This window comes from Genypterus blacodes, unplaced genomic scaffold (genome assembly GCF_046128005.1).
Source record: "Genypterus blacodes isolate CSIRO-AG114 ecotype Tasmania unplaced genomic scaffold, CSIRO-AGI_Gbla_v1 ptg000093l_1, whole genome shotgun sequence".
Taxonomy (NCBI): domain Eukaryota; kingdom Metazoa; phylum Chordata; class Actinopteri; order Ophidiiformes; family Ophidiidae; genus Genypterus; species Genypterus blacodes.
Window position 1 is genome coordinate 1,087,703 of NW_027466897.1, and position 21,825 is coordinate 1,109,527.

At 44.3% G+C, this 21,825-nt stretch overlaps 1 protein-coding gene across 1 annotated transcript in view; it reads right to left on the minus strand.

Annotated features, from left to right (window-relative positions):
* Window positions 1-21,108, minus strand: part of asic4a (acid-sensing (proton-gated) ion channel family member 4a) — a 67,327-nt gene extending 46,219 nt beyond the window's left edge. Inside the window, exon 1 of the mRNA XM_076159159.1 lies at window positions 20,533-21,108. Coding sequence (XP_076015274.1) covers window positions 20,533-21,108 — 576 coding nt within the window. The remainder of the gene's footprint in view (window positions 1-20,532) is intronic.
* Between the last annotated feature and the right edge of the window lie 717 nt (window positions 21,109-21,825).

Genomic DNA, 21,825 nt, shown 5'->3' on the forward strand with positions numbered 1-21,825 from the left:
TGCTTGCAATCTGCATTACACAAAGTGAGCTGCGTGCTGCGGGGCACGGCGCGGCTCAAAGTCGATGTAAAGTTTCTTTTCAAAGGCGTCTGCAAAATCTCGACGCGGAGCTTCGTTAGCAGGCTTCAGGAGTGAGAATTACTGCGGTGCTTCTGAGATGACACTTCAAACAAGCAATCGATCCCAGCAGTTGAAAATATAAGCTCAAAATCTGATGACTACTTTAGGATGCTTTAGAAGTGCTAATTAAGGATATTGATCCCAAATCATAATGTTTAAAAACAGAAAGCCCGTCTCTCACTGTGTGTAATCTACTGTGAGGCTGAAGGTGCCAACTCAACACTTTTGTGAAGGGCATCACCGCCTTAGCACTGGCTTTGATGGTTATGTCTGCTCTGTTTGGGGGTGGAGGAGATGTTTGTGTGAGCGTATGTGAGCGAGGATGTTTGGATCGTTAAGCATTTCTCCCTCCCTTCCTTTCTCTTACTTTCTGCGTGTCCGTCTCTCTTTGGTCACGGCTGACATCTTTCCTGCTATCAGAGGTTCAAATCAGAGTTGCCTTTGGCTCTAATGGCCGAGCGAGTGACAAGTCAGTGACAGGAAACAAATGTGAGCCTTCATCACACCGGGCATCCACATAAACACTGGCAACCCCAGGGCCACGCTCTGAATTGCTAATTTGTTGGTGCGGTGGACAAGGGGAACGTGTTTGGAGGGGGAAACCGTGGGTAACACAAACCCTCGCTTCCCTTTACAAAGTCATCAATTCAGTATGTTTTTCACTCCCCCGCTGCTCCCACACACAATGGACACTTCTCTGTTTTCAGCAACATTGATCAGCCTGCGAGCTGCTGGGACTTGTGATATTAGAGGGAAAATGATCAGCTCGGTCTGGGGAAATGGATCACCACTGGGAGACTTTGATTGACTTCCCTCGGGGAGGACACCGCCTGTGATTTACTTCGAGGTCTCAGCTGATGTGCTATTCCACAGCCTATAGTGTGAGTGTGTGTGTGTGTGTCGGGGCGGGGGGGTTAGTGTGGGGGGTGTGTGTGAATGCAAAAACGAAGACAAAAATGAAAACACGTAACGGGACTGAAATGGGATGCAAAGTAATCAAAGCGATGACCGACACCATATGAACCGAGCTTAAGATTACGCAATGACACGCTGCGACACAAATCATCTCTGACAAATTCATCTCCCAAACAATAAGCTGCAGTATTTACACATTCAAACTCAGTCACATTAATTCTTTTTCAATCTATTCTGTTTTTTTTAAAGTGGGGATAGTTTAATGTCAAGCGCAGCCAGTCGTGTTGCTTGTTGCATGATAAATCAAAAGGTAAACAGAGAAACTGCGGACGTCAGTTTAGCTACAAACAACTCCCCAATATAACTGCTGAAAATATTCATTCTAAAAAATTAATATTCCTGAAAGAAACCCATCATTATCCTGATTTTAAGTTTGTGTCTCTGTGCGTTACTTTTTCTTTGTTCCACTTTCCCGCTCTTTGTCGTCACATGACTTTCCTCAGCCAATCAGCCTCTTTCCTTTGTTGTCAGCTTCATATCTGTTCCTCATTTCCCCAATCAGTCCAATAATAATAATAACCTGACAGTTCCCCTCTGACCGTCTGTAATGAGCGCTGAGTATTAACCTGAATCCTGGTTTGTGCATCATTTTTGCCTTAGTTCAAGTCTCATTTTTGTAAATGTCTTATTTCTTATTTTACCATTGTTTGCCTGCAGCCTTTTGTTGTGTTCACATCTTTACAAATTGTCTTCTTTCCTTCCCATTTTTGTGAGTTTGCTTGCATTTGAGACCTCATCTCTGAACTCTCTTTGTGATACCCGATCAAAAGTAGCCTCGGGATAATTAGATCAGATCCAAAATGTGGCCAGATTGAATAGACTCCAAATATGGGAAGGGTATTATAAGCCTTCCTTGCTTACCAGAATATCCATGTATCATTGTTGTGTATTATTCTCATTTTTGCTGTGTGAAATATTTCGAACCATCAGTTGCAGACTCATTAACTGTGTTCCTGTCGACTATAAAGCAAGACGGTGAACCATTTTTACAATAAGTCACAGTATTGAGGAATACATGTCTTTTTTTTCTATCTTAACACACAGGGGGTGATGTTTTAAAACTAGCTGGAGATTTCAGTAAAACATGTTTAAGAACGTGAACCAATTGCTGATCAGCCATGAAAAGCCTTTTTTTTTGTAGCTTCTCTGCTTGATCCATTTGTCAGAATGATGCATTTCTTATGAGGCCGTTTTTCTGCTTCCTGGTACAAAACGGCCACAGTAATACGTGCAGGGCTGACAGGGGTTGTTGATCAATACTAATGGCCAATATGTTTTTGTTCTGTTTGTGCTATAAATAACTAGCGCACCCATCTCTCTTTAGAAAACACGACCTTATTATTTGTGACAATTACAGGTCAGCACAGTTGCAGGTGTGTGGGTGTACTGGTGGATAGCAGGTGGTGGTGGGCGGGTTACAGGTACAACCAGCAGGGGGCCGTGCAAACGTCTATCTTTAGCACGCTATCAGCATCTGTGGCAAAAGCAGGCAAAAGCACGACATCACTGCTAGACTTTCCTGATGTTCCGTAACAACAAACAAAGTGCAATCAACAACGTGAGTGATTGGACACGTCTTACTTCGCCCCAAAGCAGCAGCATGGCGGTAAATCAGTGTATTTCCATTCCACACCAGCTCTCTCATTGTAGGCTAATGGCTGAAGATCCCTTGCGGTGCCGCATCTTTTCCTGTTTCACTTGCCAATTGCACAAGACATCTTTCACAATCTGTCTATTTCTGACGCCGTCCCTTTGCGTTACCAAAGCAAGAAAGGGATAAACAACATGTAGGTGAAGCTCCGGGCTCCAGTCTGACTAAAATATTTATCAAATGGTGTTCGTATGTTCTCTCTACATTGTATTTTGCAGAAACATGTCTGTCCTTAAAGTTGTATGCCGTATCAGCAGAGGGACCTGCAGGGACCTGTGCGAGACGGGTAACACCATTTTTTAAGAAATTCTGAAAGGCATTTTAAGTATTCTTGTCCAACTGCCAGCGAGCAAAGGGAAAATAAAAATAACCAACCAAGCATCCACTCCCTCTCGCTCTAATCTCCATGACTTCCTGCACTGAGGCTGATAAAGTCCATTAGAGCAAAGTTAATATATCGAGACATGACACATTTGACCTCTGAAGTTCACAAACAGCGCCTCGCCCCACTCATCATCACTGAGAGGAAGGGGAGAATAATGCGCAGCACGTATGGGAGCACAACAGAAGCAGACAGGAAACCTGCTGCTAGGATTCCGAGCAGGAGAATCAGTAATGTCAGGTTCACGCCACAGGATTAACCCATACACACGGACGTATACAGACACATTTCACTGTGTTTGCTCCTCCACTGTGTGTGGAGAGCGAGCTACTGAAAATAGTCAATATTTACGTTTTGAAGTCAGTGCAGTCTGATGGGTTTCTGAGCAGATCAGAGGAAGTAAAATCAACTCTGAACAAACCTCAACCTACAGGAGATCTTCAAGAAATCAGGTCTTTGCTTTTACTTTCGCAAAATGGCTTTGGGAGCGCAGCACGGTCGGCTCCATTACTTATACATGTTGTAGTGTTATTGTAGCAGTATTTACTACTACAACAAAAGGAAATATTTTGCCCTGTAGGACAGGCAGGGGGAAGGTTTACTTTAATTTATTTACCCGGCAGAAGAACCGACACCTTATAGAATTAAAAGGCAGCATCCTCCCATCAGGCTGCACCTTACAATGACGGCGGGTCCTCGTTAACATTCACGTCATGAGCCTCTTGGCTAGTTTTAAAAAAAGAAATGTCAGGTCATTATAGATTGCATTTTTTGCTGGGGTAAAATGAATACATGAAACCTTTATTACCCACAAGACAGTGCAGCAACAGAGGAAAGACACCTTCTGAATAATTCCTTTCTTCTCCTGGTTTACTGGTCAGATCAGACGTTCTTCCATCCCGCCCCTTCCCCCCGCTCCTTTTACATCTTCCTGGACCAGTCATGTCAGGGTCGCTGCCTAATCATATTAGGGCTTGATCAAAGTTGCAGGAGAAAGCAGGCGAGCGCGAGGGAGCTCATTTCTCACAGTGTTGGGGATTAAACCTCCACCAACATCTCAGCTTCGTCTGAACCAAACCAAGTCCCACAGCGCCGCCGCAAAAGGCTTTCAGATAGGGATGTTTGGTGCTCGTGGATCTCTTTTCATCAGGAATCTATAGCGCTGAAACACAGACTTGGCGTGCCCAGCTACAAGACTCTATATGATCGGAAAGACTTAAAACAAACACAACGCGATAACAAATGCGATTCAGTGTCGAGTCTCCCTGGTGATCCAGTGATCGGAGTTTTGGAGCATGAGCAGACTCTCCGAGCGCCTTCCCAGACCCTGATTATCAATATTTCAATATTTGACCGGAGCAGCTGTATGTCTTATGGATCTGTGTCTTCCGGGTTCGGACACTAGAAAGTTTTCCCTTGTAAGTCGAGTTAGTAAACCTGCCTGATATGATTATCAGGCAGGTTTGGTACTGACATGAGCAACAAAAACAACATTACAACACAGATAAGATGACCAACATATTTCGCAACCCCAAATTTGTGTTTGCAGGTAATGACACTCAAACTTTCCACCACTTACATCAAAGCAAAGCAAAACCTCACAGTAGTTACGCCGACTGATGAAAACCAACAGCATTTACACTTCGTTTTCGATGCCGGGCGCTGCTGAATGATTTTCATTCCTGCTCCTTTTGTTGTAGAAAATAAATGACATTACTGGCCTCGGGAGAAAGCAATGGAGCCTCCCATCAATTTTCTAACACATCATCATGCTCTTTGTCTTCTCTTAAACACCGCAACAGTGTATTTTCAAAAAAGAAACGAACGTGACAAACACACACGCAGGAAACAAGCAAAGATTTCTGCCCTCGCCAATATTTTAGTGGATGGCGGCGCTTTGCACACAAAACCAATCAGACATTCGTTACAGTTCCAACCTCCTCCGATGTTGATTCTGAGAGTGTGTCCTCTTCTAATAATATACTGAGCCACAGAGAGGGAAACATCTAATCTGGAAGTGATTATAGGAATATTCGTGGCGTTATCATTTTTGATTTCAGAAACAGTAATTCCCATACAAACGTGTGCATGAAGAAATTGATCACAAATATCACAATCACTCCACTGAGCAAGATGCACATATGGAATATATAGGATTGTGTGTGTGTGTTCTCATACTTCGGCAACAGGTTACGCAATACTATATTTACATTAGGCACCACAGGAACCTGTTAAATTGCTCCACGTTTACGTCTTACACACATTTCTTTAACCTCGTGCACATACAGGCTCCGATTCTGCACCGACAACGTATTAATTGACGTATTTCCATCGATAATATATGTGATTTATTTTGGCTGATAAGCGTCTGCGATCCTGGCAGGTCGCTTACCCGACTTTGGCAGTTAATTCCATTCGCTGTCTTCGTGTGATTACTGCGTGACGAGGAAGGTTTAACTTATGATGATTTGCACCGAATATAATGACATCAAAATAAGATGTAATCACGTTTATATCGTCTTTACAATTGGACAGGGATTACGTCGCTATCAAGACGTGGAGGTAAACACATCACTGCCATTTTAAATCAAAATCCTGACTTCTGCTTCCCTGTACGACTCATATATGCCGAGCGATATCAGTTCATCATAGATATGGAAATATTCCTTTCAGCTGGGGGGAAAATATGTAAACTAATCTGTCAGACGGCAGCACACTTTTTTCCTAAACTTTGCTCCCATGCAAGTGTGGGACATTAACCTAGCCACCAAACGCTACAAAGTGCTGTTTGTGCGGACGAAATTGAGGTGGAGACGCGGGAGACGTCGGGCTGTCCAGGCAATCCCGCATTTCATATTTCATTCATATCCGTCGGTTACAATCCATCTCTCTCAGACATCCAGGAAATCAGTGGAGATGTTTCGCCCGAGATTTCAGGACATACCGACTCGCCTCCAGGTTTCATCTTAATAAATGGGAAACTCCAATAAAAAGGCAAAAAGGTAAACCGTCGAGCACGCTGAGCCACGACGGGCAGACGCGGACCCCGAGACGCCGTTCAGACCACGTGGGTATCGCAGATCTTAAGAATGTGAATATGGAGGTTGAATTGGGCTCTTCAACCAGATTATTGCCACTGTCACTCGTGCTCTTTTCTCGTGCGCTTTGCTGCTCTGCTGAATGTGTTTACTTATCCGTGGGAAGCACAATCAAGTGGAAATTGCATGTTCATGGTGCAGATAACACAGGCTGGAGCAACAGCAGGAGACACTTTTTGCCGTGGTCGTAAACTTAACTCTGTGTGTGTGTGTGTGTCTGTGTGTGTGTGTGTGTGTGTGTGTGCTCGTCTTTCCGGGCTTGTTTAATTCGTCTTGAGCTCTCGTTTAACATTGTAGTGTTTTGCAGTGATGCTGCTGGCGTAACATGGCAGGTAATCACCATGTCTTATAACAATGCACTCACCACTTACACAGAAACATCAGAAAAATGAATGCTGCAGTCTAATACGGGCGTAAAGGTAATTTTCCGGAGAGGGAAAACAACTAGGCCTCTTCGGGTATTCAGGGGAAGACCGCAGCGACGCTCTTTTGCTCCGTTTTTCACTCCTTTGTCCGCGGTCCCCAGAGCGACTACTGTCTAATGACATGCTAATCCTGGCATCTAATGCTGCTGTTTGGAGGAGGGGGGTGTTATTTATTCAGGGGGGTCGACTCTGCATACAGGCTCAGGCCACAGTCTCATGGTTGTATAACCTGCATTAGAAAGAGACATGGTTAAAGGTGACCTCCTATGAGTATCATCGCCGGCTAAAGTCTGATTTGTTTGCTGGTGCTACGCTTAATCACTCACATTTGCTCCTGCTGCCATATTCGTCGTGATATTTGAAGAGGGAATTTTTGTTACTAGATGTTTAGAGCTAACTTATCTCCACTCTGTTTAAAAAAAACCCATAACATTTATAGCATTGCCTGCGTTGGCCACATGTGGTGCTGTAGGACAGGGGCGTCCCAATCCCTCAGGACTAGCGCTAGAGTTGACATTAACAGACCAACCACCAGGGGGCAGACATGGATTTTCTTGGTTGTTGGTTTAAAATAGGTAAGAGGCTATAAATTGTTGTAACTTTAATTAATTTACACAAAAAATGTTTAAGATGCTGAAAACACTAAAATGAATGTTGTTGTCGTAAATAAAATACTCACAGGTTGAGTCTGAATTTACATTTTAACACACCTGGATGTTGTTCAGGATTTTGAACAATAAACATTTTATTGTTATATTATATACAATTTATACTTTGTTATATTATAAACTGAGTATTAGAAGTAGCCGTCTAAATCATGGTTACAGTTCAGCGCTCAGCCTTTAAAAGCCTTGTAAATTCGTAAAACAATCTACTAACGCTTGTAAGGAACAGTAGTAAACTTACACCCTTGTCAGATGTTCGCAACCCCTATGTGTTAATTATACACCTGAAAATGGAAGAAATGTGTAAATTATTCCTTGTCGCATGTTGCAGCAAGCCACATTTAATGACCCCAGTAAATTATTCCCCTTAGAGAGTGCAAAGAAATCATTAATATAAGCTGCCTTCCCCTTGTTTACAGGTGTGATTGCGTACGAGTCCTTTCCCACAGTACAGCCAGAGTCAAAACAAATAAAATAAGGTAACAGGTGATAAATGCCACGGCAACTACAGACTAAATATGAAGCTCTGTCTACCGCAGTGGCAGCATCATGTGACACTCAGTATGTATGGAAGCATGCATGACGTGTGGTAGTACGAGGCCAGTCTGCTAATAGAGGAAATGCAGGTGGTGGCAGCATACGCAATGAAGACCTTTACATATCTGAATAAATCCATTTATTTATTTATTTTAAAGCGCATCTAAATGTGACATATCGCAGTCCAGTTCCTGTTTTCGTCCTCAGTCCTTTAGAGGGTGAAACCAGTGTTTTGACCTGAGATGCTGTAGAGCTGCTTGACTTGGATACAAGCTGAGTCAGACAGCGAGGAAATGAAGCACATTATGGCGTGATTTGGAAACACTCGAGCAGCATACGGCAGGTTGAAACGAGGGGGAGGCTCTAATTCTGCTCCTGGAGCCAGCTGGTGCTGAGCAGGGCCGGACGGCGAGGCGAGGCGAGGCGAAGCGACGGCGCTCATCTGACTGACCGCTCTGCCTCACACCCAGCTTCTTCCAGCCTGTGGATCTGTGCCAAGAGGTGGGGCCGCTCTCTCTCTCCTTCCCTCCCTCCCTCCCTCCCTATCGCTCTCTCTCTCTCTCCGTCAAATCACCTCTCTGTGCTTTACGCGGCTCTCTCCGGTGTATAATCACAACATAATCATGCCCACTACATCTATTGATCCAGTCGCGGTACACCTCAGCTGAATGGTATCCTGAGGCTAAACTCTTCCAGGAAGATATGATGGCGGCAATTAGATTACGCTGATATTTAAATACACAATGGATTTCGCACAGATGCCTTGGACTTATTTGTCTTGGGGGAAAGATTAGTAATTTATCCAGTTTTCAGGCGGCCCCAGAAGTCCCTCAATGTCATGCTAATTAGTTATTTATCATTACCTTAATGTACTAACAAGTTGTCAGCGTAAGGGCACGGGTTTTATGGAAAACATATTCAGCATGTCTCTGGGGATCACTTTCATTAGTATACATCCCAATTAAACATGAACATCCTGCTAATTCTCTTTAGAGTAGATACTGTGAAGGTCAGAGGAGGGGAAAAAAAGCGCAGTGATTTGTGAGTGAAGCCCACTGACATTTATTCCTTCCCCCGGACATTCAAGATCTGTTTAGAAGGATGCCGCCCCCCCCCTCTCCTCCCCCCCCACACTCCTACTCTCAAAGTGAATGTCAAGGACATGCGTAAACATGGACAGCGGTGCCGTACCTCATTATTGGTCATATTCATTCTTAGGAGATGCCCTTATCACCGCGTCTACAATTAAATGAATGCGATCACAAATTTTAAAGGATCTGTCGTTTTCCTAAATTCAGTTCCTGCGGGGGTTCTTTAATGGACGAGCTATTTGTCTTCTCCAGCCACTATGCATGTTATGTGCTTTTCATCTTACTCCAAGATTTGAAAATCGCATGTCGAGAGGCTGTAATTATAGCACTTGCACTTCAGTCTCCCATTAGTTGGCATTAAATTACAAAAGCAAGCAGACATCTGGTATCCCAGTAATTGGCACACTCAGAGAGGATCTGTGGCATTTTACAGATGTTCATCCCCACTGTTTTTAATGTGTCAAGACTCTCCATTAGCTGCTTCTGAGAGATGACACCAAAAGCGCAAGAAAGCCAGTCAACCACCGCGTGTTCAACCCAGAACTTCAAACGCTCAATCCTGTGCTAAAACTCGTAATTCCACAGCGTTTCTTGACAGAATTCAATAGCTACAGATACCAGCAGAGGGATCGGATCCTTGTTTGTCGTAACAGCGACTCCTACTGGTCGCTCTGGGCATTTGCGTGACTTAGTGTAGGATCAGGGAGGGAATGTTGGGAGCATTCCAGACAACAACGAACTCAGCATTTTTCCGACCTCCTACTAGCAGAAGAGTATATAGATAGAGGGAAATTAGCTTCTTATTTCCTTAATCTTTCCCTCACTGTTTCATTGTGATATGCAATCAAAACTCAATTGTAAACATGCTCCTTACCTTGGATAATGGATTTGGATACAGATCGACATTGTAAAACGAGTGTGTAAATGCAACCATAGATCTTAAAATGTTGAAAAGGAAACTTTACCGAGTACGGAGGGCGAGTCTACGCTCTGGAGCTGCACAGCTTCAAAAGGGGAAGAAGTTAACAGGTGAACGCTTCTTCTAACACTCAACTTGTTTTTGTAAGAGATCAGAACATCTCAGTGTGGATGAAGGAGTTCTTTCATCCTTCATACCTCAATGTGCAGCCTTACACTGCCATTGCGCTCACATGCAACTGTTTTAAAATCACACACACATACACACACAGGATTCCTACTACTTCAGCGTTAATGACTTGCAACTGTCAGCTTCATGTTTGGGTCAATCTCCAACTCTGAAACCGTCCCCACTGAAGCAGAGCCAAACAGATTCCTCAGCATTTCCCTGTCCTGGTCTCCAGCTCTGATATTTGCACACTTTGGCTTTAATCGCAATTAACCAGGAAAGTCGTTAAAGCACATTCTAATTTATCAAGCCGCAGTTATATTAACACATCAAGGCCTGCTTATTGTAAAGAATATTACTTTGATATGGAAAAGGCCATCGTAGCCCCCGGAGACAATTAAAAAGGTTGGTAACGTACTTTGTCCATCCTCAATGTGTCTCATAAATAAGCATTTTATATGGGCTGTGTGAGACGGAGGACAGTGGGCTATTAATGGCCAGTGGACTCCTCTCCTGGGGCGGCGGTGTTAATCGGAGCAATAGGTCTCCTTCCTGCTGGATCAATGTCAGCACAAATTTCAGATTGCTTTCCTGATGCGCGCCAAGTTATCTGTGATTCAACTTTAATAGGTTATTGAACGGAGGCAGCATTTAGGGAGCAGGACCGTATTTCACATTATTGACAATCAAATGCACACAACTTTCTCATTAGCATGCATTAGGGAAAAAACAGCATTAATCCTGACAGCACCGTTGGGGAACATGACTACAGTTACACGCTTATTTAAACACACACTCCCCGCGCTGGATGGGCGACCGCACGAGCACGCCTGACAGGAGGGACCCAGTAGGTAAATACAACATGACGTGACGTTATATCGGACAAAAAGCTACAGAGAGAAAGGAGGGAGGAGCAGGAATTAAAGAGACGACGGTGTGTGTACTTATTATAAATTAAGATGTTATTGCTGTAGTCGTATAACGATAAAGCTTTCAAAGGTACTGTTGTTAAAGTTGAAAGAGCTCGGAGCATAGAGACTCGCTCACTGTCAGCTCCTATAACATCAGGAATTTCAGCATGAATGCCGCTTTAAAAAACACATCTAGCGTCTCAGGCATATGTGTGTATGTGTGCAGGGGCGTGTGTGTGTGTGTGTGTGTGTGTGTGGGGGGTTAATAGTTTCTTGTCTCTTTTCATATTCTTTATGCATGTATGAAACACAGATATACACTAAAAGCTATGCAAATGGTGAAAATAGATTAGAACTGGTGATGCACATGCTCTGTCCTTTACTGAGGCCATTACGCTGTAATGCATTGGCTGACGCTCCCTAACTGACGCAGTGCCTGGGTGACAAAAATGAGAGGTGACAAATCAAACTCCATGTGCTGAATGAGGTGACATTTCACTGCACCTGAAGGTCGAGCGTTTTGTCAACCTGGGCCGAGCCTGACAGGAGGGGGGGCTGCCGATCGCGGCCCGCGTTACCGAAGCGAGACGCAAACGTATGCACGAGAAAGAGAAGGAGCTGCAGAATGCCGAGGAAGAACCGGCGTTTAAGGCCGTTATATAACAGCGAAGGTTTTCATGTAGAGAGGAAGTGGACTGAGAATGAAGACGGGGATGCACTGTAGTGTGTATGTGTGTGTGTGTGTGTGTGTGTGTTGGTCTGCAGCTCTCACACAGACCGTCGGTTTGTAAAGTGAGAAGCTGTTGGTATTATTATACCTCTCAGCGACTACGACTCAAATCAATTACAGTATGATTTCAAGTGTGTCTGTTTTATTTGTGTGTTCACAGCTGTGTTAATGTTGACAGCAAATCATCATTTAGATTCAGTTTAGTTTGGTTGTGGTTTGGTGATTTGTGTCATCAGATTTACTTGAGGAAAGTGATATTGTGAAATCGTTCCGATGAGTGAGATGCCACTGAGTTGAGCTCATTGCCGCTGCAGTAAACGCCAGCAAATGTCACGTTCAAATTCTCAAACGCTTTACTGTTAAAAATTCAAAAGGCTGCATACTATAAAGGGAAACAATTAATGATAAATCCATCTCTTCTTTCTCCCCCACCGCCTTTCAGCTCGAGGCTATTAGACGTTTTACTAACATCACGACATGAAGAGCTTTTATTTGTTGACGGAAATGTCAATATAAATGTAAGTGTTATAGACTTTGTGTTTTTTATGTCATAATTTCCTCCTTTTTCTCTTCTTTGAATCAATGAAATTAAAACCGTTCTCCTGGTTTATTTAAAATGTTCAGAACTGACAAAACTCAGAGGAACGCATGCATTTTTGATGTGGGATTCTGATTCTGATGCAACGACGGACTATAAATAGATCCGGAGACATTTCAAAACTATTATAACTTCAATGTCTCTTTAAAAGTGGTCGGCCTGATGGGTGACCCAACACTCGCTCGCCGGCCTTCAGGGGGAAGAGAAACAGAAATGGTAGAGGGCAGAAGAAGAACAAAGACATAAAGTAATGATAAAGTATTAGGCTATGTGATTCAATATTGATGTACTTTGTCCTTTTGGAAGCAACTTGGTATTTTTAGCTCTTTTATTGCTTCCCAACTGACGCCCCAATACACACAAAAACCCACGTAGACACCATGCTCGCAATTCAGCAACGGGGATTTAGAATCCAGCCCTTTGTAAGATCATCTGTTGTCTTTCAAAGAATATATATAATTATGTCCCCCCTCAGCTTTCACCGTATAAACAAGCAACTTGAGGAAAGACGTTTGTTTTTGTGGAATACATCTCACAACTGCACGATACCAAAAACAGTGACCCCTCCAAAACCACAAGACTCTGAAACCGCATGAGCAGGCCTGCACATAAACAATACGCAAGAGAGAGAGACAGAGAGAGAGAGAGAGAGAGAGAGAGAGAGAGAGAGAGAGAGAGAGAGAGAGAGAGAAAGAGTGAGAGCAAGAGAAAATACCACAACAATTCGATGTCGTGTTTACATGGTCTAATTTTATTTTCTGATGTTGTTTCGCCGCTGATGGAAGCTTTATCCTGCGGTCGCTCCTGAGCAGCGAATGTAAAACGTGACCCAAATTGATATCATATTTATAGAACTTCAGCTGAACACTGAAGACGTAACCTCTCTGTCCCCTCTCATCAAATGACCTCGCTGACGGCCAGCAGGGCCGAGCCACATTACCCGGGCATTACCTTTAATTATTCAGCGTTGCTTGTTGTTCCATAAGCTTAGTATACATTATTAAGTCATATGATACAGAATGGTGTCAGTGATTTCCGCTCCGTGTGAACATTACACTGAGGGAAAAGAAATGCATTTGGAGTATTTGCTGCTGGTTTAATCTCAGGGCTATTTGTCAAACCTCCCAAGAGGAAACTGCAAGGTGCCAAACACCATCATACACAGAGGCTGCATCAACGAGGCTGCAGGTTGCACACGCACACACACACACACACATCTCACACCTGTCATCACAACTCAGCGCTTGTGCATTACAGCTTCTAACATTATTTACATTACAGAGGAAACATGTTGAGGTGAGGACAAAGGACGGACGACGGCGTTTGTCGAGACAGTATGTGAAATACGTGCTGTAAAATCAAAATTCAAGTTTGTAAAACGGAGTGGGAAAGAACGACGACGGCCACGGCCAAGTGTGTGACATTAGGCGTAATTCGTAATAAGAGCCAATAGTCCAGCCAAGTGGACAGACGGCCTGGTGTCCAGACTCCAAATACTCACTAAGGCATCTGTACACTGGGACTGGCAATCTCATCCACAGCACCACCAAACATGATTTTACATTTAAAATCTCCATTAAAATGTCTAAAATGCAACTTGATGTGAATTAAAGTCCATATTTGATCAAACATCCATTTTTGTTAATGATAATAATGTTGGTATTGTGACTGTTCTATTGTATTTTAGGCGTTCTTATTATTTTGTCCACTTGTGTGATTTTTCTAAATCCGTCCGTAAGCAGCTTATTTTTCCTTTTATTTTTTCTTACCATGGCTTGTTTTACTGTGTCTCGCTGTGTTTGCGTCTGCACAGCACTTTGAAAGGCGTAAAAACAAAAAGTTATTATTATTATCACTAAGAGAATGAAGAAGCATGAAGCCATTAAGGGCTCGCAGCCTAAAAGCGCCTTCGTTTAATTTTTCAGAAGAAATTCTGCTAATGTATTCACAGACGGAGGAAACACAATGGAGTACAGGGCCACACGGGCTGCTGCGGAGAGAGAGGTTGGAATTTAAAGGCTTTTAATAATGAGACTCATCTTTGGTGAAGGCTGCTCATTGCCATCCAAAGCCCCAACACAAGACGAACACACCGCGGTTAGAACGTCCTCATTACTCAAGCAATTCCCTAAAGTGAAATAAATAAGTTTAACGGCTAAAACTTTTTTTCTGTACCTCAAATCAATTTCTCTAATCAGTTGTCACGAAAACATACATGTAGAATATCTGGACCGGACCTGTTTCCTATTATTTTGCTATAATTGGCAGGAAAAGTGGACGTGACTCATTTAGTGGGCGTGGCTTATTCCTCAAAAAGTCCTGCTAGTCTGCAGACATTTGTGCTCACAACCTGATGGTGGCGCTATAAAAACAAAAGTCACAGTGTTGAATTTCATCATTGAGAGACAGAATCATGAATGTAGAACCACTTTGCCTTGGCGGAGGTACGCATATTGCCTGTTTGTGCTCTTGTTCTGTTTTTTTTTTACTCATCATTCCTCTCTTCTATTTGAACATAAAGCAGACACATTTGTTACCTGCCTCCCTGTGTTGCTGTGTGAGTAAATAAAGGTTAAATGAATGACTGGGAGGGGGAAAAAAAGAAGGTAAAAGAGCATTCTCTCCCTCTAGATCTACGAGCGTCTCTAACAGCTCCAGCTCCTTAAAAATATTTGCTCCGCTTGATGGAATATACATTTATAGGAGGCGCATAAAATCTGTGCCGAATCAAGACAAAGTACAAGAAAATGGGTGGAAAATAAGAGGGGGTAAAGAAATATATTGAGTATAAGCGTGCATGGTGTAGATCACCTCCCTATTTATATGCAGATGAGTAAAGAGTTTATCATTGTGTTATTGTTTTGAAAGAATTGTTCGGCAACTGTGTATTCTTTTGTTTCCAGTGTTTATCCCATTGTTCCTGCTGTGTTTGCAAAGTAAGAGCACAGCTTTCACCATGTCTGAAACCTGCCGAGCTGCCATACAGACAAGTCGTTATGATGAAAGGTGAGTTTGACACGGTGTGTAATTTGCTGACTTTTGCAAGAATTATTATGATTATTTGACTGCTGGATTCACTGTAGGTTTGGGTTCTGGCTAAGAAGGAGCCTGTATCTCTACCCCATCCCTGCTTGGTGCTGCGAGTCGGTCTGCTATTGCTCAATAACTCCACCGCCTCTTCAGGGATAGACACTGTATATTGATCTATTGGGGGCAGAGGATACCGTAAAACAAACAAATATCTTGTTCTAAAAGATCAAATTCTCCTCCGGCTCTGGCGGCATTAACAAATGCAGCTGAGACGGAGCCCAAAACAGAGGCACAAGATAATTAGTTACACCAGGCTGGGAGTGGGAAGGGCAGCGAAGCAATCTGACTGAAGGATGTATTGATCCCTGAGAGGGGGAGGGAAAGCGAGTCAGGAGTCATGATCAATCTTGCGAACCAACTCTCTCAATCTGCGATGAAACTTGTACGTTTGTATGCAGAGGCACTCTATCTAGCGTACACTCGGACCTAATACTGTTTTTTGTGTACTTGTGTATGTGTCGTGCAGCCACATTAACACTCGGCACAGCCTGGTGTATGACCTGTCAGAAGGAGACAAATGTCTGTGCAAGTAAAAGAGTCCCATGGGTTAGAGGAGGGGGGCTTTGTAGGAACCACAACATCGGAAGCCTTTATCTTTGAGTTAAGAGCCGTCCCTGGGCCGCAGACTCTCCTCATCAGACCGCGGCGTGGTGAGACACTCCAACATCGAGCTCAGGCGGCTGGAGAGAAGCCGAATCTTTCCCCAAATATAAACTGTTTGCATATCGGTGTCATCCAATGGCTGGTCACAGGTGGGTCTCATCTGATTAGACAGTGGTGATGCATATCAGGAGGAGCAGCCGGCCGATTGCGCTGTAATTCATCTTCCTCTGATACGCTGGAGGAGGATGAGGAGGAGGAGGAGGAGGAGGAGGAGGGTAGTGAATGTGAGTGTGGTGGAACTCAAGTGGATTCCTTCCAATGGCAGCTCTCCAACTTAAGCCCCGAACGGGAATTTATTTACGATCTGGATCATCGTTTGTAATTCCAAAAATTCTACAGTTGGGAAGCGTAAAGAATTCTACAAAAAAAGAAAAAAGGAAATAGAGGAGCAAATGATGCCCTTGTGTATTTGTTTGTGGTTGTTTGGATGAGAAATGATTGGGCGGTGGTTCTCAGGCCCGCTGGGTGAATCAGATATCAGACAGCATGCTAAGCTGCAGGGACACCCACAACCGTGCAACCGTAGATGGCTAATTGACAGGCTGTTTGAGATGAAGCCAGTCCAGATAGCCAGTCACTTTCACGCTCCCACAGTCCTGGCTCCGCACCGGAGGCAAAGCGGGTGGGCACGAGTGGATGTGTGTGAATGTGTGTGTGTGTGGTGGGGGGTGTATTGGTGAGGGGTGTGTGCACGGTGCAGACGCTGAACCCACCAGGGAACTGAATGTCACTCTCATAGTCATCTGCTCATGTACCCAGCCCACACATAAGCAGACACACTCTCTCTTCCTCTGACACACACACACACAAAGAGGAAACAAAGAATGTCTGTGCGTGTAAGTTTGTATAGGACAGAACAAAAAGAAGGAATTTTACTTCTCACACCCAAGCTGTTCCAATCAGGGCATTCAGGTGTGCATTGTTAGTCGTGTGCATCCTGTGCAAACGGGGTCGGGACGCCCTTGTGGTTGCAACAACGGCTCCTACTGGTCAGTGAGTGTGCCAGCGTGGAGAAAGGTGTGATCTAGTCAAGGTGCATGGTGTTCGGAGGAAGCAAGTGGTTGTCAGCAGAACGTGGAGGCCAAGCGGCAAGAAGGGAAAAGAAAGGCACGAGGAACGGAAAGCACAAACTGGAGTTAAAGGAAAAGTATTTCATGGGGCGAAATGGCCATTAAAATCTGTCCAGCATCGTAGGAAATGTAGTTTGTGGCTAAAAACGACCTCCAATTTTATACTTACAGATACGAAACACAGACCACCAACAGCACAAAATATTCTAGTGAGTTCATTCTTTAAATCTTAAGCTCCTAAGGGTTTTTTTTTTTTACGTCATCCCAAAAAAAGCCGAAAATAACTCCACAATCATATTTCACAGTTTATGCACAGACAGACAGGGAAGTAACCTTGAACCTATCAAATAGTTGGATTTTTTTTTCTTTAAGTTAGCAGTCGATGATATTTCCCCTTTATTTTCTGCTCATTTCATCACTCGCCCCCGGGCAAAACTAAAAAAGAAAATGACTCCTCTCGTTGTGATTTACATGGAGGTGGTTTAAGATTTCACCACATAACGATAGATGGGAAAGAGGGGGGTGTCAAGATAATCTGTGGCTTATACCATTAAACCTTCAATTATCTATAAAACACACAAAGGGGCTGGAGTCAGTGGAATGACAGATTGCACAAGGGGGGGGGGGGGGGGGGGGCACTGGGGTGCTTGATGGGGGGGGGGGCTGGGCTGGGCTGTTGAGCGTGGTCGCCGTTAACCCGGGTTTTTATAGATCACCTCACATGCCATCCCACAGCTCCTCAGTCATCTCCATGAATATATGCAGAAGGAATCTGTCCTTGCTGAGAGCAAAATCTGATAATGCAGCAGCAAACAGAGCTGAGAGTCAGAGCAAACCAATTCAGAGCTGTGTTTAAGAAAGCCAAAGGGCTCCGCTGCTCAGCTCAGCTCTGCCACAGCACAGCAACAACACACCAGCAATTATTCAGAGTCAGACTGGAAGAAAAATACTAATCTATTTATTCATGGCTTGTTGAGTCAGCTTTATCTGCTACGATTAATCCATGTCAATAATGTAATCTTTAATTATAAAGAATGGCCTTATTACCTACGTCAAATAATCACACCACTCCATTATGTCGGAAAGAGGAAAACTAATTCCTCTGGCTGCGTGATTACTGTATTTTCACGCCGCAAATCAGATCAGCGAGACTGTTAGCGTCATGTTTGGGAACAGAGAATTAATCTGCAACAGTTTGTAAACATTTATTTATTTGGAATATTTAGAGGAAAAATTAGATTTCAAACCAATCAACTGCAATATTTAACCTAGTTGTTAGAATTGTACTCGTGATTAGGTGCAGAAAAAAAAAAAAAAAAAAAAAAAAAAAAGTTCCCACGCATGATGCAATCTGTTTTTTTTTTGGGAAGAATCAAATATCAGGAACGCTTCATTATATTTCATCATGTGGTTTCCCCCAAGAGCAGCACAAAGCTATTACCTAAAATAAAACATCTGGAGCTGCGGAATGATCAATCGAGATGAAACCTGTCGCAGCGAGCCAATCCTGAATCCTGAAATCCCCCCGAGAGGAGGAATAATGACCTACACACGCAGGAGACATTACGAGCGTGTGAGCGTGTGAGCGTGTGTGTGTGTTTGTGCATGCTTAGACGTGATTTATAACACATCAGCTGTAATAATGATTTCCTTTTATATTCCGGCTGTAACAAATGGCGTGCGCTTCGTCGTCACACACATACTGGAGCAGACGAGTGGATGCAAGGGTTTGCCGCTTGCTCGCACGCTGCGTATCCCCGCCTGCCCAGAGGTCCCAGTCCCTCTTTTCTCTGCTCCCAGTCGGTCTCCACCGGGAATCAGACTAAGCCTATTCCTTTATCCGTGGAGGCAGAAAGTAGCTTGTGACTGACAGATCGCACGTTTGAAAGGCAGGAAACAACATTTTAGGGAACTTTCAGCAGGATCCCAATCTGTGATGAAGTCAATCCTAGTGGGAGTGTTATCGTTGGACGCTGGACAGACAAGAGAGACATTTCCTGGACGCCAGATTTGTCTGCTGATTAGTGTACTTGTGGAGGAGTGAGCGTCAAAGTGTTGGAGGCCATTGCTATCCATTTCCAGAAGCACATTATAAACTTTTAGAGTGGTGTTGTTGCTTCAGACTCGATTCCATCAAACCTTTTAGCTCCCCCAGGAGTGTGACATTTTCTTTTGTCAGACAGAACAACAGAGAAATTGTTGGAGGGTGATCCATTCCCGTGTCACAGGTAATCTTATGTCTACAAGTGTGCGTCTGCTTTGAAGGCAGCGAAAAAACAAAGGAATCTTTCAAAACACCGCTAGAGGAGCCAAGAGGAGACGTCGTTATTTCTCGGGTCTAATTTGGCACATCAAAGGTAATGCAGTGCCATCTCTGTGATAAGGCTGAACCTTTCGGTCTCGACAAGGTGAGCATATCAATGTTCAACATACCCTATTAAGACTTGACACCTGTACTTTATCATCACTAAAGCAATTGCATATTCCTATTTCTGCAGGAGGGATGAGGAAATCCATCTCCTGCAAGGACAGTACCTTTAATAAATAGTGCACAGACTACAGGCACAAACTCTCTCTCTCTCTCACACACACACACACACATACACACACAGACACACAGGGGGAAAGAGAAAGAGAGAGACTTTCCCTCTCTCATGGAAATTGTTTCATTCCTTTTAGTCAATCTGGCTAATGCAAAAATCATGTATGTCTGTCTTTAAATATTTAATCTTAACAGCGGCGAGATTGAAATACATCTTTGGAGAAGCATTACTCCTTCCCCCCTGAAAGGTTCAAGAGCTCAGAGAGAGAGAGAGACAGAGGCAGCTGCTCTGCAATGTCAGAGAGAGAGCGAGAGAGAGAGAGAGGGGGAGAGACAGCGATGGAGATGAGAGGAAGAGGGGAGAGAGAGAGGGAGTCGGCTATTTTTGATGACAGTTTTGTTGCCATGCACTCTCAGCTACAGGAGTTGCAGGCAGCATTAAAGCACAGTTTGTCTCGGGAAAAGTACACAAGCGCGTGTAACAGCGTTCTGTTTCCCTGCTTTGTTCAGCGACAGGCAGAAACACACGGCTGGAGACAAACACTGTTGCTGCTGTGAACTTAGCGAGAGATGCAGCTCCTTCATGACGATGAAGGAGCCAAAGCCCTGAGACTCGCATGCAGAAATGTATCATGGGAGCCACGTGGCCCCTGGAGAGGAGCACCGGCTCAAACAGAATTTCAATCGTTCCTTTCTTAAAGTGTTCACTTTTTTCTCTTACACTTAAAAGCAAGAAGTGCCGACAAAGTTTGATGCAATCCCCCGGATGATTCACAACGTGGGCAGTTTTACTTCAACAAAAATGTGTTTGACGAAAAGAAACTTTTTAATAGAGCCGAGAAAACATACGAGCGATTTGACATAAAAGCAGCAACTTTGACAAACTTTCTCACTCACCACAGAGAAGTCGTCAACGGAGCAATTCTGTCCACTGAAATTACAGCTCTTGAGCATCTCGTCTAACTGATGTCCCGTCCTGTTGAAGATGTCCTGCATGTCGGGCGCAGGATACATCAAATCGGTAGGTTTGTGCCCATCCCTGTTTTTAGGCGGCAGACCTGTCAAGTTTGCCAGGTGGTAGATGTCGGCATCGGTGAGCGCAGAGAAGCGAAAGCGATTGATGTTGCAGATGGTCACAGCGGGGAAAACCATCTCCGGGCTGGCCTCTTCGTTCAGAGCCGTGACATGGGGGTGCTCCAGGTAAGAGATGGCACACTTAGCCGCATGGTACAGAAACAGTGCCAGTGAAGTCAAAAAGGCGAGAGCCCAGAGAGTCTGCCGGATGCCCAGGCGACCAGAGACGAAGATGTGATTAATCCCATGTAGGGTGCAGGAGTTAGCAAATCTGGCCAAGTCCTTGGCCGGAGGAGTGCAGCTCTCCTCAATCAGGCTCTCCTTGTCCCCATCCTGCTTGGCTTTCTGCTTCTCGTCCTCCTCTGCAAATTTGATTTTGCAAACAAATTCGATAGGCATGGGGGCAGCCAGGTCTGCGTTTAGGTTTTGTTTTGATGGCAGCTTGCAGCCCCGGATCACTTCCCTCCTACTTCCTTGGCTTTTGTCCTCTGAGCAAGAAACAACTCCAGAAAGAAGAGAAGAGAAGAGAAGAGGAGAGTTTGCTCTTGCTGCTGCTGCTGCTGGTGCTGCTGGTGCTGCTGCTGCTGCCGCTGCTGCCTGTGCTCTGACTGATAGTGCTGCTGCTGCCTCTGCCGCCACGGCTCCTTGTGACTGGAAGCGCTGCTGCTGTGCTGCTCCCGCTCTGAACGCTTGTCTCACTACTTGATCAGCTCACACAGTCTCGCTTATGAACAGTAATACAGCTGTCAAAAAAAAGAAAAAAGAAAGAAAAGAAAAGCCACACACACGCGCGTACACACCGTGCATACAGACCTCAGACCCACAGATGGAAATGCTGCATTTTTCGGGCTAAAATAGGCACAGGGTACTTAATAATTCATGAGGGGGGTAACATTGTGATTATTTCTCCCTCACTGGCGGCAGTCGCAGCTCCCCCTCGCTCGCCCCTATGCTTCCCTCAGACAGACAGCTTCCCACCTGCTTAATCCACTTGTTTGGACAGCTCTCCCTCTCCTTGACTGGGAATAAAGTTGGTGTCAAAGGTTGTGCTGCCCAACATCCGGCGCTTGATGCAAATCGGCGGGGGGTCAGCGCTTTGTAACGCCACCCCCACTA